This window comes from Paramisgurnus dabryanus, chromosome 7 (genome assembly GCF_030506205.2).
Source record: "Paramisgurnus dabryanus chromosome 7, PD_genome_1.1, whole genome shotgun sequence".
In the NCBI taxonomy this organism is placed as follows: Eukaryota; Metazoa; Chordata; class Actinopteri; order Cypriniformes; family Cobitidae; genus Paramisgurnus; species Paramisgurnus dabryanus.
Window position 1 is genome coordinate 2,534,608 of NC_133343.1, and position 27,831 is coordinate 2,562,438.

Below are 27,831 nucleotides of genomic sequence, written 5' to 3' on the forward strand. Positions count from 1 at the left end.
TGGACCGACTGTAGCAAAGACGTATCTGTTACAGCACTGAAGGGCTCAGCTTTGATTTTTTGAGCAGATGAGAGTCTTTCTGTCAATAGGAGGATGAGAGAAGCTGCAAAACACAGCAGGAATCACTCAGACAAAGGAATCAAAGTCACTTGTGTGCAATAACGGCCCAGAAATTCAGCTTGTGGTCCTATTTTGGGAAAGAGAGAGTGGTCGATTTGAGGGGGCCTTTATTTTCTGTAGGACAAAAAGACTTTATCTTTACGACATCTTAGATTAATATATGAATCTATGAATCGTCCAGTAGGGTGTGGATGTTTTCTTTAGTTGATTTGTTATTCATTTGAATTAAATGTAAACCATGTATTACGTTGCAATTCCTGTGCAACTCTCCCCTACTGTTTGTCCTCACCAAACCCATTTACACTCCAATTGGCACTTAATTATGGTCTCAGACTTGTGGTTATATACCTTTTCTTCTCTGTATTGCACACTGTGTGTCTGTACCTCTGATATTTCAAATTAAAAGCTTTAAAGGGGTGGTTCAATGGTATTTCAAGCATTCTGACTTATTAACACAGTTATAAAGTTGTTTTCTCATGCCAAACATAGGCAAAGTGTCAAAAAAGCAGTTGGACATGTTACGGAGTATTTCTGTGCCGAATGCACTTCGCCAGGGTTCGTACAAGTTTCAGAAAGTTTTTTTTTTTAATTACACGTCCAGCTGACGTTTCAGGGGTTTTCTATACGTATCATTTCTTTATATGGGCACTTCCCCCGGAAAACCCCGCCCACCCGTCAATCAGCGGGAGACGCTAGAACTTACAAACATCACATCAGGTGATGTTTAATTTCAAAACTCAACAATGTCACGAAAGAAGAAGTGTGTTTTTGGATGTAAGGAGAAGAAAGTCAGCCTTATGGAAACAATGGATATAGTTTATTATCCGGGGTAGCAGCGGAGTTTTGCGTGTGTGTTTGATGCGCTGGATTTTCCCAAACGGGTCATATGTTGCATGCGGTAATTAAGCCTTCTGTCTTATGTTGGAAATAGGCGCATGCATATTATATAAATGACACGAACATGTAGTGAATCATAAGTTAAACAGTGTTGTGTAGTGTTGCATGACTCGTACTCGCTCCTCCCGCGGTATAACTCCTCCTTCTTTTTTCGTACGTTATTGGAAAGAATCGGTAAAGCTAATCTTTCTTTTATAAATCTGATTAAACTAAAGACTCTTCGGAGATAAAAAATGATGTAAAACTACTCAACAAAAATGCATGCAAGTGGTTCGACGGTGCTTAAAAAAACCTACCAAATGCAGGCTCTTTACGGGATGTGTGTTAATGCACCTACAGATTCCGAAATATAATTTGCAGTGTGAAAGAACCAAAATCAAACGGTCCCGGACAAATCCAGGGACATATTTTTTGTGTATTTTTCATAATCTCTGTGTGAAAAGGGCTTGGAGCTGGCTTGCCATTGACAGATTGCATAGCTGTCTTGTTTCGTAACAAACAATACAGCTTGATATTATAATTAGAAGGTATGCACCGAAAATTGCCGAAAGATAAAGTGTCCGAAATTATAAATCGGAAATAAATCGTGCTTGTGTTTTAACGTAGCGTTTAACAAGTTGTTGCATCACTTTACTGCTGTTTTGTATATAAATACTTAATAGTTTTCTACAACTTTACATTATTTAAAATTAAAAAGTTCTGTTAAATACTAAATGAAGAATATTTGGTATTGTTTTATTTAGTAAGATTTTATTTTCATCCAACTTTTGTGTGATTATTTTAATTCAGATTTATAAATTAATGAAATTAATATTATTACAATCAAACAAAATATTATATATTTTTTTGGTTTTCGGCCAAGTCCTTCCAGAATTTTTGGTTTGTACCATAATGTTTATTAGTGCATTGCTATTTGTTAATATCATTACATTAAAACAATGCCAGAACCTGAACTGTAAGAGAATAAAGCACCAGTATATAAATTTCACACAGATTGTCATGTGAATTTTCCCAGCACTGAATAAACCTTAAGGGGATTTATACCCGGAAAGGATGTAGACGGAGGTTATTTGCTGTTTTTAGGACACCTGTGTGAACTTCACTAACGGTAAATTCTGAGAAAATCTCTACTGTTGTTTGTTTACAGATGCCTCTTGCTATGTTTTGTCATCGGATGCAATGATGCGTTCTTTCATTTAATGCGGTCAAATATTTGTTGGGATTACAGTATAACGCCTACTGTTTATTTATTAGTTTTAATCCAGTGTTATGTATAAATGCCCTAACGTTTGGCAACACATTCAAAAACACGGTTAAGTGCATTGACCTAAATCTTATTTTTTAGTCTGTTCTGATATTTTGCACATTTTGGTCATCACAGAAGTAATGCATCATGCAGCTTTAATAGTACAGTAATAGTACAAAATCTTAAAATAACTTTTTTTTCTCGAACTAAGCAAATTGTGTGTTATCAAGGGGCAGATTAAACACAGATTTGAGTCAATTTGATAACTGTTTTGTTTTCCGCAGTGTTATCAAGCAAAAGAAAACTGAATAGGATCCCGCGCTGGGAGAATTTATTCTTTTCAATAGCCATTTAGAAAATGTGTGCACCTCTGGGCCTTGTAAAAAAACCTCTGTGCCTGTCTTTGTGTTTGTGATGTGAATGACTGTGTCTGTGTAGCCACACCGTTAATGAGGGCTTCGCCATCCAAAAACAGCGACTGTAGTTTGAAACTTTTGTCATCTGTCAGTGTGAAAAGCAGCTCCCCCCGACTCACATACAGTATTGGACTGTTTGGCTGTCTGCCTAGATACCATTAAACTCTGGTTATCTGAGCCCAAATGAGAGAAAGGTCCTGGAGGACAAGAGCATGGTGTTGAATGACAAAGACGCTGCGGCACTGATTGTCTGGGTGTGTATGTGTGATTCTTGGTCTCGATTTCATCATGTCATTTTATCCCTTCTGCCTGTATTCATCTTTTAGCAATATGCACTGGAACCTAAATCACAGCTAATAGTAAGTCTCACTTTATTATATACCAGTAGTTTTCAAACTTTATGATGCCCAGGACCCCTAAATATGATGAATCTTACCTACCTGAAATATATTATATTTATATTTTTATGTATAACCAATATAATTGGCTACAGTTAGAGTACGGCTACATCTTTACTTTTGCATATTGTTTTATAGCAGCTTTACAGGGAATACTGCCTTACAAATCCCAGTAAGTGAGATAAAGAGGACTGAAACACACTAGAAAGATAAAAAGCAAATGTAGTGTAAACACTTTTGGAATGTAGAGATACATTTTTATCCAAATGAATTCACGTCTGAGGTTGTATCACCCGCAGTGGGAAACAGCAGAGTACATAATAATAAAAATAATAGCGCAAAATAATCTTAAAGTTCTGTTGTGAGTTGGCCTAAGAAGGGAATTGCTGAAAACTTCTGTAAAAAGCAACAGTTTTTAAGAGAAGTAAAGAAAACATAAGCATAATGTATAGTAGTGTTGGGCAATATGCCACATTTTGAGATCGTCCTATCATCAGCCTTTGAGATCGGCGATACACGATAGTATCGGGGGGGGGGGGGCAATAGTTTACACATTTATTTATTTGTTCATTTTTTACTCATTTATGACAAGTCACTTGTTTGGTGGACAAAAGAGAAGCAAGGCAACACTGTCATGAGCGCAACCTTCTTAAAACTGATGCCATTAATCCAAGCAAGGAAAAGCAGAGGCGCTCAAAAATTTGCTGGTTTTAACCCTCTGCACGCTAACAACCTCCCTAGTACAAGGAAATGTCAGAGCCACGCGTATTACAAGCTCATGTGCGAGGAAGAGTCCGAATCATGTGCATTACAGAAGGAGTCCATGCCGCGCGCATTCAGGTCCAAGTGATGTCCAAGACGCGCGCATTAAGTCAAGGTGCGTTCGAGAAGGAATCCCCACAATTTTCAAGCTCTCTCGCGCAAAGTGAAACCCACAAACCCTCTCATACGAGGAAAAGCATGCAATGCGCATGTTAATGTGAAACTATGATGATGATATTAATAATAATAACCATCGGCAACTATTGTCATGAAAGCTATGCTATTTTGATTTTTTGTCATATTTTGTGTTTGTCTTTTGTAAAACGTCCTAAAAAAATATATATACACAGGTACATCACAAGGTTTTTGCTACATTGCGTAAAACTCATAGACTGTAAAAATATGTCCGTGACATCACCCATAGGTTTGTAAAGAGCTTTTTTGAAGCCAATAGTTGGCGGAGCCTCCCGTCGCCATCTTGGCCGTGCGTTTCGATAAACGAAAATGGGTGAAGCTGAGATGGGTGGGTGATGAAACCATGCCCGCCTAAATCGACAGTAGTGACAGCAGTGGCTGTTTAACCGTCACTCAAGTGGCCATGCCCTTAATTATGCAAAACTTAACTTTACATGTTAAGTCAATGCAAAGAAACGATTAGGCATCCTGCGGCACGGTATGCGCAGCGCGGATGGCGTGTTCCGCGCGAATTGAGCGTGGCCGTGGGAAACGCACGAGTTGAAAAATCTGAACTTCAGCCGATTTCCGCGCCGCTTTAACCAATCAGGACCTTGCTCTAGTAGTGACGTGATTACAGGAAGCGAGCTAAGTCTCATCGGAGTCGCAGAAGTCCCTCCCATGACACGAATTTCTGCGTGAATGTCTCGAATGACTAGAATTAATGAAGCAAGTAAACTCAAATGTTCAAGCGTGCAATTACACGCAAATAGCGCATTTTTGCCTCCGCTACCACGGCTGGTGTAAATGCACAATAACGGTTAATATAATTTAAAGAAATGAGTTACAAAAAAATTCACCCCCCTCTTAGTTGTCATGAAGGGAAAAATTTGCTATATAGACCAAAATCACTTTTTGTGCTAGGCTGTAAACATATTATTTTCTACTGTAAAGTTGGGCATTTTAACATAGGGGTCTATGAAAATTCACTCTCTTTTGGAGTCAGCCCCTAGTGGCCAGTCGATGAATTGCAGTTGAAGTCACTTCCGAATTGGCTTCATCACAGAGATCGGTAAAACACATCTGTGTTACGATCATGTCTCTCACATGTCACTCGCTTTATTCAAAGATTTATAAGTCAATGTTTTATTTATTTATTTAGCAAGTAACTGTGTAGTAGATCAATGTTTGCTATACTAATATGCGAGAAATTGAATGCTAAAGTTGTACAATGTCAGAAGAAATTAACAAAATATCTACCCCAGCTGGGGCGGTACCCTTTTCATATAAGAGTTCATATGAGTACCTCAAAGGTACATATTGGTACAAAATGTATACATTTCTGTACCTTATGGTACATATTAGGACCTTTTAAAGGGTACTGCCCCAGTGACAGCTGAGGTACATATTTTGACCATTTCTTTTAACGGTGTACACATTTTAAAGTTCTTAAATATTCATCCTTTGATCTGTTTTATAACTTGTGATTTTGACCAGCTAACTGTACATTATCCCTTTAATATTCACATTAATATTCAACTTTTTCCATGCGAATAGAAATCAGACTGCAGGAGTCAATTGTTCAGTTTCTTTTAAATAACTCGTCTCGCTCCCGCTCTGTTGAAAGGCAATTACATTGTCATCAGAAAGCTAATTTTCTGATTCATACTCTTCTCAGAGCACTGAATGAGTTTATTAGTGATGTCAGAGACATAAACGTGAGATGGTGGTCGTATAATCACCTGCAGAGTTTCTCTGCTCACGTAGCATGAGAAACAATACAAACCACATCACACCTGCTAACTTGTATCAGCGAAAGAGAGAGAGAGAGAGAGATTGGAGTTGGTCGTGTTGGTGATAATAGGGCACCACTCTTCCTCTCTATAGCTATTTAGACAGAGCTATTACTGTAATGCACCACCCAATGGGGAATAAAAGAGAAGCAATTTCTCTACGGCTTTATCTCGCTCCTCTCTTCTCTTGAATAATAAAACAGTTCAGCCGTTCAGCTTGAGTCCCTCTAACTAGGTTTGGGAGTTTAGTCTTGGTCTTACCTTATTACCACCCACCGAATATTCAACCCACTCGTACAGTACAGTGAGTTAAACGTTACACAATTATATGACTTACTGTATAAACCACAGACTTCTCGTTGTAGATAAGCTCGATCAAGTCTTAGGCCAGCAACTTTATAGAGTTCTTACCTTTGAACAGTTTTATGAACAGCAATATAAAAAGTGCTCGTCTAGACAAACATGTTAGTACAGCAGTAGTGCCCTATAGCAAGACATTTATGCCACTTATGATAGCCAAGATTCTTCAACATAGAGACATTTGTTAGTAAAGCAACCAATAACATATTAATAGGTTTAAGTAGTGGATCAAAAGTCTTCAAAATCATTGAAAAAAAGAATGTTGAGAGGCTGAGAAAGACAGATAGATATTTGTAACAAATACTTTTTTAGCAGGTAGCAAGAAAGCAATAACTAGGAAATGTCTAAGTTAAGATTCCCCAACAATTGCTGAATGGATATGAGATGAGATATGCCTGAAAGAAATGTGAAGCAAATTGGGAAAAATTGATATCTTTTCTGAATACAAATTGACATGTATACGCCTTAATTTTTTTTCAGTTATTTATTAATTTTTTTCCTTTTTCTTGTCTTTTCCTTTTCTGTTTTACATGATGTTAAACACTTTTGTTAATCTATGATGATTTTGTCTGATATCCTTTGGTCTGTCTGTCTGGTTTTCTTTTCCATTATTTTCTTGTCAAAAAAGAAAAAAGTAGAAAAAAGGAAAAAAAGGAAAGTTGAGAAAGTGCAAAATGTGTAATGTTGCTTCATCCAAAAGTCACAAGTAAGCCTACTGATAATTTCATCTCTATATTTATTTAACTTGATACTGAGCTTTTAAGAAATAACTCCACTTACGAAAATGAACCATCGTTTTACTACAGTAATACCACGGGTCTGTTGAATGCTGTATTCTGATTGGTTGAGAAATATTAAGAGGAAAAATTGACTCCGGTCCTTTAAATTATTTGAAAATAATGCCCACCCGCGGTGTAACGGCGTTGTGCTGCATTACCATCTTGTGTGTGCATTATTTTCTTATAATTCAATGCCCTGTCGTCAATTATTCCTTATTTAACTCTTTCCCTGCCAGCGTTTTTTCAAAAAGTTGCCAGGCATTGCCAGCATTTTAAAAAGTTTAATGCCAGAAAATTTTGTTCTTTAAATATATAAACATACAATATATCAAATGAAACAGCACACCCTCTGCTTTTAAACTGTTTCATCCAATCTTCATTTGTTGTCTTTTTATCACCTCTCAAATATAGTTCCTTCAAAAATACCAAATTTTAAGCAGAAAACTGCATTTTTATAAAGGACTTTTGTTAGAGATCAGATTCAGAGCGATGTTCATAACATACACAGAGTTTGAACTGTTTTTGGCCTTAGTAGATGCTTCCGTGTTTTATAAGTTGGGGAAGAGCGCCACCTGGGGGATAATTGCGGAAATATGGATTGCCGTAAAAACTTGTTATTGGTAGGGTAGCGTAACTCATCAATTGACGGGATAACTCGTCAATGGCGGAGAAAGAGATCAAAAACATGGTTACTGTAGTAAAACGATGGTTACCTAAAATGGACTTAAAAGAGCTCCAGGCAAAATCATGCAGCGCTCCACGCCGCCTCCTCCCAGCGTTCACTGACCTTAGAAACGCCCCGCATTCATACTGAGAGGCAAACTCAGTTTAGCTTTGTTCGTCTTTGAACTGTTTTTGGCCTTACTAGACGCTTCTGTGTTTTATAAGTTAGGTAAGAGCGCCACCTGGTGGATAATAGCGGAAATGTGGATTGCCGTAAAAACTTGTTATTGGTAAGGTAGCCTTATTCCCTTAATTGGCGAGATAACTCATCAATTGACGGGATAACTCGTCAATGGCGGATAAAGAAATCAAATCAAAAACATGGTTACTGTAGTAAAACCATGGTTACCGCAAAAACTATGGTTTTGAAAAACCATAGTTAATCATTGGTTACTGTACTAAATCCATGGTTTTGCTTACAGTAATCAATACACCAAACATCCATGGTTACTACACTTTTACCACAAAAAACATGGTTAATTTTTATAAAGGTTATTGTATAAAGCCTTTTGTAAACACAACATGACTTTCAGGTGGACAGATAAGAACCAGTACATGGTTGGCACTGGTGTTAAACATATTAACACATCCTTTATTCACATCCAGTCAGATTCTGTCCTGCAGATACAGTGTGAGCAAGCACATTTGGTGATAAGCAGCGCATCCATAATTAATGTGAATAAATGGCCGGGCTGCTGTACCTCAAATTGATGTTTGACTGCTTTACTTTTTTTCACGTCATGTAGGTTTTGCTGCTGTAAAGACAGGGACAGAGTATCATCGTGCTGTAACAGTAAATGCAAAAAAAAAAACATGAACACAGCATGAAAATGGCCTGGTCATCTACAATGTTTTGCGATTATTGTGCATTTGGCATTCTGTGCCTGTTTTTTTGCTTTTTTTTTGTTAGGTTTTGTGAATTTAAAGGACACATATTGTGCAAAACCCACTTTTAGGTGTTTGGACATAAATGTGTGTTGGCAGTGTGTGAATACAACAACCCTACAATTAAAAAAATCCACCCACCCCTTCTTTTTAAATTCACATTAAACCATAGCAGTCTCATTAGACATGCTTAATGTGACATCACACTGATAAAGCCCCGCCCATGGCCACTGACTGACTGGTTTATTTTACCCTAAAGCTTTTCTAAATGTGTTTGTTAGCACATTGTAACACTAATGCTGATAAATATACTATTGTCTTAAACTGTATTCACAGGAATCAAATCTAATTCAACCAAATGTATCACTGTATGTAGGTAAGGGAGGGAGGAGATCATTTGCATTTAAAGGTACACACATGAAAACAGCACTTTTTTTCTCCCACCCAAATAAGGGCATTTGGCACATGATATGATAAATGAACAGTGGGTTTTTTGAGCTGAAACTTCACAGACACATTCTGCACAATTGAACCTTAAGATATAACATCTTGTAAAACTGGGCATATTATGTGCTCTTTAAGAAAGTCATCTTTAAACACTTCCAAGCGCAAGGATTGCAGCTCTTATTAGCGCCTAATATTATGTGGCAGCACTTCATTTGGCAGCAAACCGTGCCTAACATCTGATCCTGTCAGACATGAGAAATAAACACAGGCAGCTACAGTGTGTTGATACTCAATAATCCTGTGATACGCGGGCAGGACAGATAAACAGTGTTCATGCACCAGGCCAATGTGTTTTTTTATCAGTTGGTCCAGTAATTTTTCTGACTGATTCCACTTTGAAAGTTGCAGTTACGTTCTATAAATAAAATATCGTCTCGTGAGCCAGACTTTAGTGTCAGCATAAACCGCAATATCAATACTGGCATATTGTAGCTTATTCAGCAGAAAAATTGTAGGCTTGTTTAAATAACGACACAGATTTTGTTCTGCAGACGACACCAAAGAAATGAAACCTCTCTGATTTGAATATTTTAAACAAATCTTGAATAAATGCAGTGATATAAAGCATGACTGGATATCCTTGGTCATGTTCGAGAGTGAGAGGGTTAATGAAACCCACTTTAAACTCATAGACTGTTAAAAATATGGATGTAGTGTCCATGACATCACCCGTAGGTTTGTGAGCATTTTGCCATCGCCATCTTGGCAAGGCATCACTTGTGGATAACCGTAAATGGGTGAAGAGGCATGACATGGGTAAAGCTGAGTTGCCTGGTTGCTGAAACCACGCCTGCCTAGCTCGATGGTACTTTAAGGCTTAATATTATTTAAACATATGAGTTACAAGCCCCCACCCCCTTATGAAGGGCAAAATTAACTATATAGACCCAAAACACTTTTTACCAGGCTGTAACATATTTATTTCTGCTGTAAAGCTGGGCATTTTAACATGGTGGATACTATTGGATCGACTCCCTTTTGAAGCCTGTCTCCAGTGGCCAGTCGATGAATTGCAGTTTTAGTCATTTTAGTGACTTTAGTCACAAAGAGACCGGAAGGTTGCCCCTTGGTTGGACTCCAGTAATATTAAGAGATTTGATCAAATTTCTGGGTCCGATATCGATATTCGATTACCTAAAATGACCCAATTCAAAATAATCACACATTATGAGTTCTACTGCATTTTTTTTGCCCCTTTTGATGTATTTTTTAACAAACAGCCCATCAGTAGTGTGAAAAATGCTGCCGATTATAAGTCGATATACTGGTGCATCCTTGCTCATTGTAATAAAAATGATTTTAACTTTTATTTTAAAATGTATTGTGTTTTAAATGTCATGAATGTCATCACACACATTCCCAAAGGTCTGTGCTATTTTTAAATACTTTCTCAAATATTTCACAAATTCCAAGGTCCTTTCATTCAGACTCTTAATAGTCTATTATGCAGTGTTTAACATGATGAATTCTTGCTAACATGTAACTGCGTGAGTTATGTTTGTGTCGGACTGCTCTTGGAGTGAGAGAAAACACAGATGCTTTGACTTAAAAGAGCTCCCCGCTCCAGGCAAAATCATGCAGCGCTTCACGCCGCCTCCTCCCAGCGTTCACTGACCTTAGAAACGCCCCGCATTCATGAGAGGCAAACACAGTTCAGCTTTGTCCGTCTACAAATACCCATTTTAATCAAATCCTAATCTATGGTCGGAGTCTCTAAATTGCTTGTAAGCTCCAATTTAAAGTTTTTATGATTGAATCATGAAATTGTAATGAAGTATTTGTACGCCAGAGGATTGAAGCTCATCTTGTCATGCACTAGACATCTTTTGCATCATGTATGAGAGATGTACAAAACTGTGTTGATGTGATTTTTCTTCAAAGCTGTTTTTATGAAGATATGAAGTTCACACATATATGGAAATTTGGGTTACTGTCGAAATTAAGAAAGGGACTCAAGGTGGGTGTCATTTTTGGAGTAAAAACAAGAAAACTGGGATACAGGAATGATGATGTCTTGATTGTCAGAAAGAGTGACATTGAGTGGCATACCGTGCTTTATGATTGACAGGTGATTGACAGTGCTCACATACTCTGTTATCTATGTTTCGGTAAGGTAAAGCGAGGGCAGAAACCACATGAAAGTCAACATATAAATATTGCAGGAACCCAGCATGCAAGAAGAGTGCAGTGTGGCTTTGAATCTATGATGCCTGATCCAGGGTCAGAGGTGAACAGACAAAGTTGCATCAAATGAACAAGTCATGTCATGTGGGCTTTCTGGGCGATGCAAATCTATGGACATGATCATACTCAAGTACAAACAAAGCATTGCGCACCTTTTATACACTAGTTGACTATAGGGGCATTTTTCCCATACACATCCTGGCCATGATTACGGATGTCGCATTTGTCGACCGTGTACGTCATCAAGGTTTAAGTTAAAATTAACATTTCATTGTAGTTTCATGAAACGCAACGGTTGCTTTTCTGAAATAGAACCTAAAAATAAAAAACTTTAACGATGTATGCGGTCAACCAGAGGATGCACCTGAAATCCTGGCCAGTGGGTAGTCATACGTCATTTTGATGAACAGTTTCACTTTATATTCACTTTAGTATAATCCCAAATGGTTCGGCCATTGCATATTCGTATGCATAGTTTCTGGGATACAGTTTGTGAACCAGCATTTTTATTTATGTCATGTAATCCTGATCTGGTGGGCGAAGACCCAAACTTATCCACAAGATTGTGTTGCCATTGCTTAACAAATTTATTAGACCATCACTTTATTTGTCTCAAAGATCATCCAGCATTATGAAATGTTTAAGACGACAGCATTTTTGAAATCGGCAACGTTTTTTAGCGTTTGGCTTTTCGTTTACACAACAAACATTCGAAAATTGGTTCCAAAGTGCAATTTTTAGAGAACGCTGTCTTTATCCTTTTCATGTAAATGGCAAACATGCAAATCTGTGAAAGCAATGTTGTAAAGCACATGCATGTTCCGCATTCAGTCTACAGGCATGCGCATTTTCACAAACACACACAACAATGGTGGACTACATGATTGCGTTTGTGTTGCTAAAACGTTGAAGTACAAAACCAGTCTCATCATCCGTCCATACAAAACTGCCAGCTGCTTCCCATACAGCAAAAAAATAAAATAATAATAATCAAATAAAATTTTGAATTTATTTCAAAATATACAAAAAATGCCCAAAAAATATTTGTGCTATAATATATTTTGAAATATGTTTACAGAAACGTTTTTTTCACTTATGTATTTTTTGGCAATTTTTTGTATATTTTAATAATAAATATATATTAAAGCATTTAGATTTACGTCGGATTGGAAGAAAAACTTAAACTGTAAACATAACCAGCTTGAAAAGGCAAAAATATACGTATAATTTTATACAAACTTAAATATTTTGGACAGAAAAAATATATTTTTTGCGTATGTGTTGTAAAATTAAAAAACATATTTTTTAGCATATATTTAAAAACATATTTTTTGCCAGAGAAATAATTTTTTTCTGTATGGGTTTCACCATGTTGTTTGTTTAAAGGCGTCTTTCCCCAGGCTATTCCTACGTCAATTCCTTTGGCAGTTTAAGTGACATTGCCACCCACTGGCCTGGCATGTATTATACAGTCATTTTCGCGTTGCCATGTAAACGCGGATCATTTTGACAACGTTGTTGAATACATAAAAAAATTGTTTTTACAAATGTAAAAGAAAAACTTTAACGTTTTCAGAACAATCGTTGTCATGTAATGTGAACTCTTTCCTTTTCGGTATTCTCGATGTTTCACCGTTTTAAAATGTCAAATTGTATTCATGTTTTTATACCCAGAAATCAGAAATAAATCACATTCAACTATAAAAAAGCACAGATTTCATTGCTAAAACAACATTATTTTGTGTATTTAGTGTAAAATGTGTTTGCGTGGTTTATGGTTAAAAACACATTATTTTCCACATACCGTACATTTGTCCAGATTTCACTCTCTTCCTGAAATGCACAGATTTGAAAAGCGCTGTGTCACTGATTGGCCAGCTAATCTGTACGTTGTGATTGGTCTGAATACCTCTGACATCAGCAGGAAATGTGACGCTCCTTACCATGTTTAAAAGATTGGTTGCTAACAGGAGTTAACTTACAGGCTGTGAGTCCGAATCGGGAGGAATTATTATAATGTCGGTCTGTACTACATCAACAATCCCAGATAGTAAACTGTTGCTTAAAATTCGTGTGTTTGTTGTAGTCCAAGAAAAGAGATTTACGTTGGAGATGATAACTCGCGTCATCATTTACTTTTGGGTTGCATTTCGTTAACATGTACTAATACACACTTACACACCAAAGGAAATGTTTAAAAATATGAATCGGACAGTAGGTGCTCTTTAAAGCCTATTTTTCTTTTAAGCACTGAAAGTAAATGAATGTAATTGGGCATCTGAATAAAAAACAATAAAGTGCTTTACTATTTTTCTGCCTTTCGTGTGAAATGGTAAATCGCTGACATCAGTTTTGTGAAGCGAGTGAAAAGACAGCGAGAGAATTAAAGGAAAAGAAAATGACCTGCTCCCTTAGACTCATTCTACACGCATACAGCCCCAACAAAACCTCCTGCCAAAAAATATGAAGACATTGTCCCCAGAGAAGGCAGCGGTTTGCATTATGCATCCATAGTCGGAGACAGAAGTAAACAAAGCAGTCGGTGAGCGGTATGATATATCTGTTCCTCCCCACGGCGCGCTGGATGGCCAGAATCTTTAATTACGCTGTTGTCAGCTCTCTCTTCCTCTACAGACGTGTTTTCGACAGGGGACCGGGCCGGTTGGGGAGCTCAATTTGTTTGGGTTGCTGTGGCTCATATTCTGTCAGAGCATTTCATTATGCTTTTGATACATCCGCTGAGATGAAGCTTTAATGTCTTATACACAGTTTATTCTTTTCTCAGGTACAGCCAGCGGCTAAAGAGCTTAAGCAACAGGGGAAATACAATTCCCTCTTATTACCCGTATTTATTGTTTTGATGCCATGCCGGACATGACCCAGTGCGCATTATTGGGAGCATGCAGGAGATCTGGCTGAAGACACTGTTAAAAAATGCTTATAGCAAGGATGGTTTTATTGCTCTTTTTTATAACTCTGGAGACTTAAAAGGAATAGTTTACTCAATCGTATTTGGTTTTAACTTTTAGTTTATTTATTTTCAAAAACACAAAAGCAGATCTTAGAGTCTGAGTGGATGTTTTTGTTTAATTTGCATATTCATAATTGGTTAGATGCAACATAAAAAAATACTGTGGCATTGGAGATCAAAGTGCAAATAAGATTTTAGGCTTTAAAGAAGGATAATAATATGTGTAAGCGAAGGAAAGGCATTCATGTGGTATGGCTTAATCAGTAGAGTATTGCATACAGTCAGCATCGTAAAGCTCATGGGTTTGATTCCCAAGGAACACGCATGCTGAAATGCAAGTTGCCTTCGAAAAAAGCGTCTACCAAGTGCATAAATTAAAAAGTAACTTCACTTCCAATATCCCTTAAAAGAAATAAAACAGTAATCATACATCTGGTGATACGGGCGTGCAATATAGAGCTGTAAGTTACTGTAAATGTGGATAGCGTGTCTTGAGATCATTTGGTCATTTTCCCCTGAGAAATGCTTGAATTCCAGGGTTTGACGCCGGGGGCGTGCAATCAAAGGGGCGGGGCGTACGCGTCATGATGAAAATGAAAATATTTTTATTAAAAACACTCAAATAAAACTTAATTTTGAAGAAACTATGACAGAAAATGAACACATACTGAAGCAGATGTTGTAGATTGTCTGGCGAACGATGATAGATAGCGGGAAGATTGTAAAAACTAATTATTTCCCACTATTAATAACATTGTCTTAAAGGAGTGTAACTACCGTAGCATGTAAATAATGCACATAAATAACTTGAGCAAGAGCGCTCAACAATTAAATCGAATCAACAGGCACATCCAACCTAGCTAGCAGGCTGCTCAAACAACAAAATCACCAGCTAACTTGCTTTAAATTTGCAAGAACTATAGACTAATACAATAACAGGCTTAAAAAAACAAAACATAAGTCCACTTACAGTTCTCACGGACACGCGTTTTATCAACTGGCTATCCTCCAGACAGTGAAGGACCACGTTGTTCTCTCATTTCGGCCGTGTGGTGCGTGTGCCCGCTCGCGGTGTGAAGCGTGTTCGCGCTATTTTCCGAGATGCACTTGACTGCCTTTTGTGCAGCTAAATGTTTTTTTTTTGGACGACCTAGTTAAGGCGGTAGGGTTTCCCAGCTTAGGCGGGCCACCTGAACTGAAAAGTGCTGCGGGAAACCATGAATTAATGAAATCTCTTACTTTTGTGCAGATTACCCTACTTAAAAATCCAGCAAAGACGAGCATAAGCTGGTAGCTTGTTTTAGCTGGTCTAAGGTGGCAGTAGCTGGTCTAAGGTGGTCCTCCCAGCTTGGCAAAGCTGGTCAAGCTGGTGGGTCAGCTGGGCCCAGCAAGAACAGCTTAAAAAGTGATCAAAACACAGCTAGACCAGCTTGCTACACCAGCAATACCAGCTAAAACCAAACTGGGAGACCAGCTAAAACCAGCTCACCAGCTTATGCTGGTCTTAGCTGGACTTTTCAGTAGATGTCTGAGATTTGTCATTTTTCTATGCTGAGTGTGTGTGTGTTTTAATGTCTCTCTTTCTCTCTCCTTCCCCCAGGCATGCCCAGTTTTATTAAGACACCCGAAGATCAGACGGGTATCTCCGGAGGGGTGGCGTCTTTTGTGTGCCAGGCGGTCGGGGAACCCAAGCCACGCATCACCTGGATGAAAAAGGGCAAGAAAGTCAGCTCGCAACGCTTTGAGGTCTGTGTGCATGAGAGATGAAGAGATCCTCATGCTTTGTACCTGTGCCAGCTGTCCTGTGTTAACATGAACATGAAATCAAAGTGCTTGCCTTTATTCTCACCTATAACTGAGCTTTCAGGCGTCTCGCGGTAATTCAGGCTCACTCTTTGATTTAGATCACGCAGGGGTTTTATCTTTAATCGTGTCTTGCTGTGAGATGTCAAGCGTTTGCTTGTGTTTCATACAGCACAGCCGTGTTGAGATCTGTTGATTGACTGGGGTACATATTGTGCTCAGAAAGTTGTTGTGGCCTCTGTTTGGCCTCTGAGACGGTGAGATGTGACGTTTCTGAAGGTTTGATTGGAGAAGGTTTGACTAAAGTTATCCTGCCATCACTTCAGTTTTTGCCTCTGCTGGCAATTTCAGCATTGACGCAGGTGGTGAGTGTGAATCGATCTCTTTGATGGGACGGTGTGATGTGTTAGCCCGGACCTGCTGTGGTCATTTTAGGGTGAGCGAATTCTTGGACGGTTATCAGTCTTGCTGGTCTGTGCAAACCTTTTATGCAGTCAGCACACTGTGCACAGGCTCATATGTGACCCTGGACCACAAAAAAAATTAACACATTTTAAATTGAGATTTATACATCATCTGAAAGCAGAATAAATAAGCTTTAAATTGATGTAGGTTTGTTAGAATAGGACAATATTTGGCCAAGATACAACTATTTGAAAATCTGAAGCTGAGGGTGCAAAAAGTAAATTTTACAAAATAATTTTATGGGACATGATCTTTATTTAATATCCTAATGATTTTGGCATACAAAAATCAATCATTTTGACCCATTTGGCGACATACTGTATATGCTATGGTGTTTTGTGCCACCCGCCATTGTTCTTGCTCTTTATACTCAATCTTTATGCTCAAATAATGCTATATATAGATAATCAAATTTATGTAAAACACAAACATTAAATTAATATTTTGCTTAAAATTCACTAAAGAAATGAATAGTTGAATAGTCAGTATATTAATATACAACAGATGTGTTGCTTGTTGTGATGTCACAACAATGGGAACACCACCATACTGTATTTCTACATTTGCACACATACCATGTTAAAATTCAGCACCTCAGGCGATGGGAAACCCGAAGCTTTTTGAAGCTTCGACAAATTGATTCAGTTTTTTGAATCGTTAGAAACACATTACACGCTGGTGATACCTGCAGGTCAAAATAATGTAAAAGCAACAAGATCTGTCCAAACAGATCTGTTTTTAAGAAAAATAAATTATTAAAAGTGAATTCTGTGTTTTTAGTTTTATTAAGGGCAAAAAAATCATTAAAAACCAACATTTTTAATTATGCATGTTTGTCATTAAATCTGTCTATAAATTAAAAGTAGACAAAATGGTAGTGTTATTATTCCGATATAATTTTTTATGAACTTGCATAATAAAATTGATCCGCGTTCACCTATTTGATACTGGTCATTGGTGAATCATCGGATTTTTGAAACATTTATGACATAATGAAGCCTCGTTTGCTAAAATCACGTGACTTGGCCAGTTTGAAACACACTCCACCACGCTCCATTCAAAGCTTCGTAAAGATTCGTAAAGGTTTAGAAGCCTCATGAAGCAGGGAATCGAAAGCAAACATCACTATATCAGGCCCCTTTCATGAGCTTCAGTAGCTACATTTACATTACGGTTCAAATTGAGCAAATTGAAAATGTGCGAAATGGATTTTCACATAAATTCCCATAAATCGCAAAAAAAAAAAATCGTCGGGTGAGGTGATTTTTACGGAGCCCCTAAGGAGACATGGAGAAAAAATTAAATAAAGTTTAGTTTTGCATGCGCACGTGAAACTATCGCGTGCGTGAAACTATCATGAAACTAAACTTTCTAAAAAATTCTACACATGAAGGTTTCGCGTGAGCACGTGGAAGTTTCATGTGAGCTTGCGAAAGTTTCACGTGAGCACATGAAACTAAACTTTAGATTTTTTTGATTGGAGGACAAGACAGACGAGGTGTATTCAACTGCGTCAAAAAAAAACGTCAAGCACATAACATCAAAATAGCGATTCTGGAATCGGTCCCTTTGTATGCTATCAAGTCGCTCTTGCGCTATTTAATTGTCACGCGCGTGTCCTCACGGTGCCATATAAAGTCGAACGCACCTGCGAGACCACAAAATGACGTTTTATTTACATTGAATCGGTTAATGAAAACGTATTCGCAATAGTTTTTGTCAACATATAGAAAAAATGCTCAAGTTTTGTGCAAATCTTTAATGGACACACAGCTAGTGTTAAGTTGAGTGTAACAAATAGACACCATAGAAATGCATTTGTCGGACAGGGCTTGTTGACTATCCATAGCATTCTCATCCCCGAGAATGTCGGGTTTGTTTCTCCCATCAGTGTAGACGGTACAGGGCTCCAGCGGTGCTGCAGAAGAGCTCTGCTTGATCTCAATTTGGCATCCAGAGAGCCGGGCATGTTGGCTCCGGGAGACGACCCGCCCTCACGCTGTCAACAGAATTGATTGAGCGTGAAGGAGAGCAGGGTTGACAGCATCGCCATCTCACTTCACTTAAACGCTTCGTGTCTCAGACTCTCCACGCATCTCTGTGTCTCAATGCAGTCATGGTCGTGTGCTTCTACACGAGTCCATCTCGTTGTATATTTGACATCGCTGTCATATAAGAGCGAGCGAGGTCATTTCCAACTGGGTTTAGGGCATACCTTTTACCATTAAATTGAGTAACTATTGTTTTTGTTTGTTTTTTGACCAGTCAGCAGCTACTGCATTCATTCTGTAATGTAACTTACTAGAAACTTTATGGGCTTGATATTTTTATTCAAAAAGACAAGAACTTTTAAGTAAGACAAGTGTGTGCCCATGTAGCGAGCAGTTGTTAGGTTGGGGTGTCTACCAATGGAATTATTGTTGGTGATGCTGAAATATCTAATATCATTTATGTGTGTGTGTGTGTGTGTGTTAGGTGGTCGAATTTGATGACGGCTCAGGTTCAGTGCTCAGGATCCAGCCCTTGCGAACTCATCGAGACGAGGCCATTTACGAGTGCACGGCCACCAACAGCGCAGGAGAAATAAACACGAGCGCTAAACTCACTGTACTGGAAGGTAAGACTATTCCATAAAGGAGTACTAAACACATACTGATTTCTTTATATGTCCCCTAATGGTCTGATTATGAATTCAGATAAAGTCTGACTAACTGGTTTAAGGTCATGACCGAGGCTGTTAATGTAAATTTTCTTTGAAAATTAATGCACTGCATGTAAAGACCCCTGCCTGGCGTGGCAGTAGGTTATAACCCACATAGATAAAGGAGATGTGCCTTATACGCACACTGCAGCTGAATGCATGCAAAAACAAGTGAAGTATAGAGGCGGTGATAAATCTCATTCGAGATCTTGCAGCCAGACGATGCTCTTAAACAAAGAGACAACAAGTCTGCTGGTGTTAGTCCGCGGTTACGGCTCGCTGACATCTAAAAACAGTTTCAGCCATAGCAGGGCACCACAGCAGGACACCATTTGTCTTTTGTAATACGTCTGTGCTGTAATCTGGGGAACTGAATAATTCATTTAGTGGCAAGAAAATCATCGGTTTATGATGCCAAGGCTGTTTGGAAAGTGGGCCACGCTCTCTCCGGCTCCAGCGAACGTCTGTTGAGAGTTGTGAACCTGTGCAGGAATCAGGTTTGTAGGTTAGGTGTTGTGCCCTCGGTCCCATTAATAATCTAAGCAAAATGTTGTTATCACTATAGTGCTTTTATTTAATATGGAGATGCACAGATGCACATTTTAACATATTGTACTAATCAAGTATGGAAATAAACCAACATGCTATATAAACAAATAAACATAAATAAATATGCTAATAAGAATATATTTTACAGTAATTATGTTGCACATTTGTTGAATGTAAGGTTTGTTTGTAGGCTCAGTCATATCAAGGCTATTTGGCACTTTTCCATCAAAAATGTATTTTTTTCTTGTTTCTTGTTTGTTTCGAGTCTTATATTTTGTATCTTCTCGTTTCTTCTCATCTTCTCTCTATTTTTCTCTTAAATACGCAAGCAGACTCATATTGAAGTTCATTCTTTGAATTTTCATGACCTGTTCATGCATCTAAATTTACTAAAAGCCCCAAAAAGTATATTTTTTATCATGGATACATAACTTAAAGGGACACTCCACTTTTTTTAAATATGCAAATTTTCCAGCTCCCCTAGAGTTAAACATTTGATTTTTACCGTTTTGGAATCAATTCAGCTGATCTCCGGGTCTGGCGGTAGCACTTTTAGCATAGCTTAGCATAATCCATTGAATCTGATTAGACCATTAGCATTGCGCTAAAAATAACCAAAGAGTTTCAATATGTTTTTTTTAGCACAATGCTAATGGTCTAATCAAATTCAATGGATTATGCTAAGCTATGCTAAAGTGGTACCGCCAGACCCGGAGATCAGCTGAAGGGTAAAAATCAAATGTTAAACTCTAGGGGAGCTGGAAAATAAAGCATATTTTCCAAAAAAGTGGAGTGTACCTTTAACAATCTTAGTTTATTTAAAGGAGTAGTCCACTTTATAGATGAGGCCCATTGACTTACCATAGTATTTTTTTTTCTACTATAAAAAGTCAATGGACCCCATCCTTATAGTGGACTACTCCTTTAACTTATCAAAACCTAAACAAAAAAATTGAAAGGGGTCATAGTGTGAAAATCTGACTCCCATGTTTAAGTGCTATAATTGGGTCCCCAGTGCTTCTATCAACCTAGAAACTGTGAAAAATAACAACCCAGTAACTTAGTTTTGGTAAACCATTCTCTGCAAGCATGTGACAAAATATGTCATTGAAATCTGGCTCCCTTTGTGATGTCAGAAGGGGATCTTATAATAATAATACCGCCCCTTAATCTTCACTATCCAACCATGGCACTGCCATAGTGCAGAGAGAGAGGGAGAGAGAAAATTATTGACAACACAAATTCAACAAATTATCATTATGGCGATCAGTGTTAGCATGTCATCCGCTCATTTGCATTTTAAAGGACACACCCGAAAACGGCACATTTTTGTTCAAACCTACGCAATTCTAACTTGATATAATAAATGATCTATATAATATTTTGAGCTAAAACTTCAATATGTACTCTGGTGACACCAAAGATTTATTTGACATCTTAAAAAAGTCTTGGGAAATGTCCCCTTTAATTGAATTTAGTGAACGAGTTTACTCAATCAAATGAGTTCAGTCAACTTATGTTGTGTTGTTTTCAGCTCAGTCTGTGCATTTTAAACTAAAGCTAAAAAAAGTGCAAGTTCTTTTCAAGATCTCCTGAAAATGTGTATGTGTGCGACTCTCTCTGCAGATTTATAAGACATTGAAAGCCTTTGCTATGAATTCTGCCATCCTGAAATGTAAAAATCCCTGCCGGCCCTTTTTCTTGAATGACAGAAAGTGTCGGCCGACGCACCTCAGCTTATAGAGGCATGAATGTACAAGTCATAAACAGATTTCTCCCCTGACAGAATGTCAATATACAGCATATCATCACTTTCCCTGCGTACGCATACAGTAGACGAGGTGATTCAGACAGGCAATTTTGCCCACGCATATTTCTAAATGTATTTTTCCCACTGAAGGCATTGCTTATCACCAACCCTGCCCACATAGAGACGGCATCTGTTTATTTCTCCCTGTCTGTAAGTCTTCTGTTAAAAGGGCTTTTGTAAAAAGCAGCTGAAATTACAACATGCCATTTTTGCACAGCACACACACACACACACACACACACACACACACATACACACACGTGCATGCACAGTTGTTGATCCGTGACCTGGGTTCTGTTTCCAGTGGTTGGCAATGGCCCAGTTTCTCTCTGAGCTAAGTTAGAGTTTAGCAAAATATCAATTACCCAGCACTCCATCAGTGTACCGCAGTAAGATAAACACACACCTCCCTCCTCAGCATCACACTGGGCTTTCTGCCACATGCACCTGCAGGAGATGTGTACCATTATGAGGAACTAAACTCACCTTCAGAGTTTTGTGTGTGTGGTTGTGTATTGGTACTTGGTGATGTGACCCCGTCTGTGAAAGTATTTTTTCAGCCATTTATTATGTAGAGAACATTTGATGAAAATATCACCTTGATTTCTTTAATACTAACTGAGTAAGGCCATGTCAAAGATTATTTTTTGAGAATTTCCTATTTAAAAACAAGCATATTGGGTTGTGCCCTCATGGGCGCTTCAGATGTCACGTGTCATATTCAGATTTGAAGATTATCACGCACCAAAATCCAAAAACTTAAATTTTGGCACGTAGCATCTTTAAAATGTATTTAAAAGTTGAGCTACAAAACAGATAAGCTGTTCCTGAATTTTTTTAGGTGACACGAAAAATATCTGCACTAAAATAAGAACCGGGCTAAAGTTGATCCTTTGCACGGCACTGAACCAATTATCGCTTGTGCGATTTATTATTATGGTCCGTTTTCACTTTCTAATGATAGAAAAGAGTTTCCTGATGTGAATGATGTAAGAATAATCATGTCATCATGTGTTTCTGTGCCTAAATCGATCAAAGTCAATGCTTTAACAAGCCAAGTTCAGGTATTTTTGCGCAGAATAATAATGCGTCAATAAAATCTGAATAATTTAAGTATTTTTCATGTTATAAATAAAATTGTAAGTATTAAATATTAAAGGCTTAGTTTTAAATCCTTCATTTACCACAATAATCACAAATAACATATTTTTATGGTTATGACCAGCCTGCTCTCACGAGAATTTGTATGTATTTTACAAGTTGGCTAATTCGTATGAATGTCACAAGGGTAAAACGTCACAAGGGTAAAAGCAAATCGTTCAAAAATGTACGAATGTGGTCATACGAATTAATACGAATTAGTCACCTTGTAAAATACGTACGCTCTAAATCTCAGAATTAGATTATGCGACTTTAGCCAGGGTTTCACTGGTATATGAAAATGTTATTAGTCAATAATTGTAATGTCTTATTTTTACATGGGTCACTTTAATCGTTTTATTGGTATTTTAAAAAAATTTGTTTTTTTACAATTTGAAATCCGAATGCGTGTGACACTGTTTCATCCAATTCTTCTGGATGAAACTGGCAACAAAAGAAAATTTCTAATGGGCTTGATGCCGGGATTTAGCGGATTTGATGCAAAATGATGCAAAATGACGCAGCGTCTGAAAATAGCCCCCTTGCTATTGAAAGTAACCAAGGGGACTATTTTTTCGGCTGCTGCGTAATATCACTACGCCTGCCATGTTACAGCAGCAAAGTCCTTGATTATTACGCTAGAATGAGAGTATAGTTCCTAGTCATATCGACCTAGAAAATTGCAACTTTTAATTTTCAGTCGGTCTTAGTACACGATGTAACTACAGTTTTAAATAGGAAAAATATCAAAACTCTTTAGCGAGATGCTAATGATCCAATCAGATTCAATGGATTATGCTAAGCTATGCTAACAGTGGTACCGCCAGACTCGGAGATGGAAGCTTAATGGATTCCAAAACGGTAAAAATCAAATGTTTAACCCTACGAGAGCTGGAAAATGAGCATATTTTCAAAAAAAGTGGAGTGTCCCTTTAATGATCGTATGCTACGTGCCGAGAGCAATTTGTGTGTTGCATGATTTAAATTGGTTTTGAACATCTCTGGGTTTAAGGTATATTACATCACAAAATGAATCTGAATACCCCGAACCTGTCATGTACTGGGTCTGTTACCGGTTGGCTAAAAGCCACAATTTGCTTGTCAAGGCAGGTCTGTGAAATCACTGCTGTCATGTCCACACTACAGACCAATTATCAGCCTTCCACTGCTGAGGAAAGACAGAAGGTCCACCGGATGCTACACGGAAGAGTGGGCGACTCTTGGCTGCAATCAGACAATACCGCGTGATTGAATATGAATTATAATAATGGCTTAGTGTTATCATTTAGACTTAAATAACACATGCACAAAACAAACACATTTACTGTTGCAGTCTGCACGTTTGGCAGAATATGATCAACATTGATTAGTCGTCTTATTATTTTAAAGGTTGTGATTAAAAGCACACCATTAAAAGGATATGATGAGAAAGCCATCCCACCTGAACCTGATAACTTTTATGTTAGTATGTCCCTGTACTTGTATACTTAAATGCTACACACTAAAATATATGCACTAAAGTATATACTTTCCTATAGCAGAGACAGTACATCATTTTAGGGCGTAGTGAAGTAGAGAATTGCGATACAATATAAAGGTGAAAAATAGTGCTTTCGCTGCTCCGAGAACAGTGCTTTATAAAATCTGTAACGTGCTATACGCTCGCATGTCGCTAGCTCAATCTGTTATCTCCCATTAATAATTAAAATAATGTATTTTCGCTGACATTCTCTTTGAAGTTGGAAATGTCAGGCTAACCTTCATTATGTTCCCGTCCAACATTGACTCACTGAATCGGTGTCTTCAGAGGATCTATAATCTTTTCATGCAGCTAATGTAGATGAATGTTGTTTCATACAGCTTTCAGTCAGGTGAAAACAGAAATGCCGAACGTTTTAGATCTTTTCCTTTGTCAGCGTTTCAGCTTACAGTAAATTGCAGAGATGTGTTTTTGGTAAATGACACGGGAGCTGATGAAACGAATGAAACATCTTATTGTATGCTCTCACCTCGCTCAAGACGAAACTGTGAGAAAACGTGTGCTACGGCTCAGAGACTGTGCTTTTCTCTGCACATTTCATGTATTATTCAATGATAGGCTTACTTCCATCTGTATTTCTTCAGTGAAACATCACATTGTCATTGAAGCAGAAGGGAATTCTTTGCATTAAGAAGAATATGTGATATAAATGCATGTGTCTTTACTGTAAATATATATTCTTTATAACTTTCTTAAATGTATGTCTGTAAAGTTTCAGCTCAAAATAACTCAGATCAGTTTTGTAGTATCTACAAAATGCAGTTTTCGTGTCTGTGCTACATTTCCTCACAATAGTATATTTAGCCGCATTAGCATTACAGCGTGCTAATTTTAATTGTAAAATTAATCAGTCATTGGTCGTGGGCGGGGCTTTATCAGTGTGATGTCACATTAACAAAAGAATCGAAACAGCATGTCTGATGAGACTACTATTAGGGACGTTTTGGGAATTAACAGTGTTCAGTTATCAAATGTTTGGAGATAATTTCATAAGAGACAGTCGAAATTTATTGCCGTGTGTGACACCAGTACTCAGAAATTCAATTGGCTCGATAGGGTTTAATATAAATCATTGTAAATGATTGGAGCATGAAATCAGACGTAATTGGCTGGTAAAGTGGCGTCTAACAGATGTGGAAGCAGGTGCATCTCTATTCTCTTATAAAAAATAAACTATAAATCCCAGTCTGTACAATAAACAAACGAAAAACCTGCAATCGACGCTGGAACTTACTGTGATTTGTTAAATGCGCATCAACCTTTAAAGTGTCCTGAAGTTTATATCAGTTCAGCTGTCTTATATTACTGCTGTGGAAATTAAAATATTTATGATTAATTTTATGTTGCCTAATGGATTTCCTTATGGCAATAATGATAAGCCCTGAATTTAATTTCATGTTTTAATGGATCATAAATTCTAGTTAAAATCTTATTGCTTGTGGAGATGTCGTGTTTGCTAAACGGTTACCAATTGAATCTGTCTTGTTAATGTAGAAGTGTGACAGATGTTATGGCAGTGAATTGAGAATCAGAGGTAAAGTATGTGGATGGTGTGTGATGGATTTTCAGCATGAGGTTTTGGCCTGTTGATACGCTGAGATGTGGCTTCAGTCATATTTACATCAGTAATTTTAAGAGCTTCGAGAGGCAACCGCCATCAGCCGTGGTCGTAAATGAGAAAAGAGCTTTAATTTGATGTAATTTCCCTTAGGATGAGTAAGATGTGACCTCATAACAGTCTTCTGCTTGCAGCAATGGTATCACTGTACGCTGAAAGAGCTGAGGTTACTTTTCTCTAAACATGTCTTGTGTGTGTTTACACCCTGAAGCTACAACACTGACACCAGTAGAAATATCCTCCAAATTCCCATTACTAAAACATTTGTGATCATGTCTGTGAAATTTAGGTAAAGTCTCATAACCTAATGATGAGTTTTGGAGCATCAAAGTTTGATTTTACATTGATTCAGTCGTTGACTTTACTCAGTCAATATTAATGATAACTGTAATTTTTTCACAGAATATTCTTTATATTATTTAGAAAGCATTAATTTACAAAAAAATTACGTTAGCTGAGTTTTCAATTTTTTACATTCCAGTATGTTTGTAAGACAGCGATTATATTTAGTTTAATGCCTTGTGGTAATGAAAATGTAGTGTGCTTAATTGTTATTACAATAATGCAATGTAAACAAACATCATAAATGTTTTTTAAATAAGTTGCATTGATTTATCTTCATCTAAACTTCTTTGAATAAGTTTACAGGGCACATACATGTGTACCGAGCCCCTAAGGTGACACTGGAGTAAAAAATCTAAAGTTTAGTTTTGCATGCACACGTGAAACATTCCCGTGCACATATGAAACTTGTGCTTTCACGTGCCTATGCGATAGTTTCACGTGTGCGCGCAATAGTTTCACGTGCATGCCCAAAACTAAACGAGAAAGTTTCACGTACGCACGCAATAGTTTCACGTGCGCACGCGATAGTTTCATGTGCGCACGCGATAGTTTCACAGTTTCACGCGAAACTAAACTTTTTTAAATTTTTGCTCCATGTCTCCTTAGGGGCTCCGTACATGTGTGTTGGCAGTGTGTGGATTCATTTTTAAATCACCATTAAATTTAATTAGTCTCATTACATATGCTGTTTTGATTCTCTTGTTATGTGATGTCACACTGATAAAGCCCCGCCCATGACCACTGACTAACTGGTTAATTTTACCCAAAAGCTTTTCTAAATGTGTTTGTTGTGCTAATGCTGCGAATGATACTATTGTCTCAGACTGAATTCACAGGAATCAGATCTGTTTTTAACCAAAAGCGCTCACTGTCTGTTGGTAAGGGAGTGAGGAAATGTAGCTTATTTGCATTTAAAGGTACACACATGAAAATAGTGGCATTTTGGACATGCTATAACAAATGATATGTTGGGTATTTTGAGCTGAAACTTCACAGACACACTCTAGGCACACATGAGACTTATATTACATTTTGTAAAAATTGGCATATATGGGTCCTTTAAATATGTTTTTCGTGATAATTTAGACCCACGCAGCATCATTTTGAAGTTTGTGTTCTGCTCTGATCATTTTCTCTTGAGTAAATGTTCATGTTGAGACGACTGAAACGGTTCATGGTTGTTTACAAACTCTCAGTGTCCTGCTCTTTTATTCATCCACCGCTCCTCTAAAATTCTTTCAGTTCTTTGAACAAATAAGAATGTAGAAAGGGATTTTCAAAGGCCAAGAGAGATGAAAAGAGTAAAGAGGAAATGCTTCATTTCTTTGCTACCTTAGCAACCCATCAGTCTGTTAGGTTACCACAACAGGGGGGAGTAATTTACCCTGCTGGGGTGAGATCGGTCTAGCAGAGAAGCACCTTTATTATAGAGGCAGTTAGTCATGGATTTGTTCAATTGTTAAACCGTTTCACTGAGACGGAACTTGAAATGTACCGTGTCCTGTCCGCTTAGCTGGTAAACTAACTAGCTCATTACCTCCACATATAAACACTACGTGAGGGTCCAAAATGCTACGTGAATCACACTGCTAATGCAGAAAATAACAACAGTTTTCGGATCTAAATCACGTTCCGCAGCGTGTGT

The 27,831-nt window shown here is 37.7% G+C and overlaps 1 protein-coding gene across 12 annotated transcripts in view; it reads left to right on the forward strand.

Annotated features, from left to right (window-relative positions):
* Nucleotides 1-27,831, forward strand: part of ptprfa (protein tyrosine phosphatase receptor type Fa) — a 259,663-nt gene that overhangs the window by 96,706 nt on the left and 135,126 nt on the right. For all 12 annotated transcript variants that reach the window (XM_073815321.1, XM_073815324.1, XM_065293836.2 and 9 more), the window contains exons 3-4: nucleotides 15,816-15,961; nucleotides 18,959-19,100. In XM_073815321.1, the coding sequence (XP_073671422.1) occupies nucleotides 15,816-15,961; nucleotides 18,959-19,100 (288 nt within the window). The remainder of the gene's footprint in view (nucleotides 1-15,815; nucleotides 15,962-18,958; nucleotides 19,101-27,831) is intronic.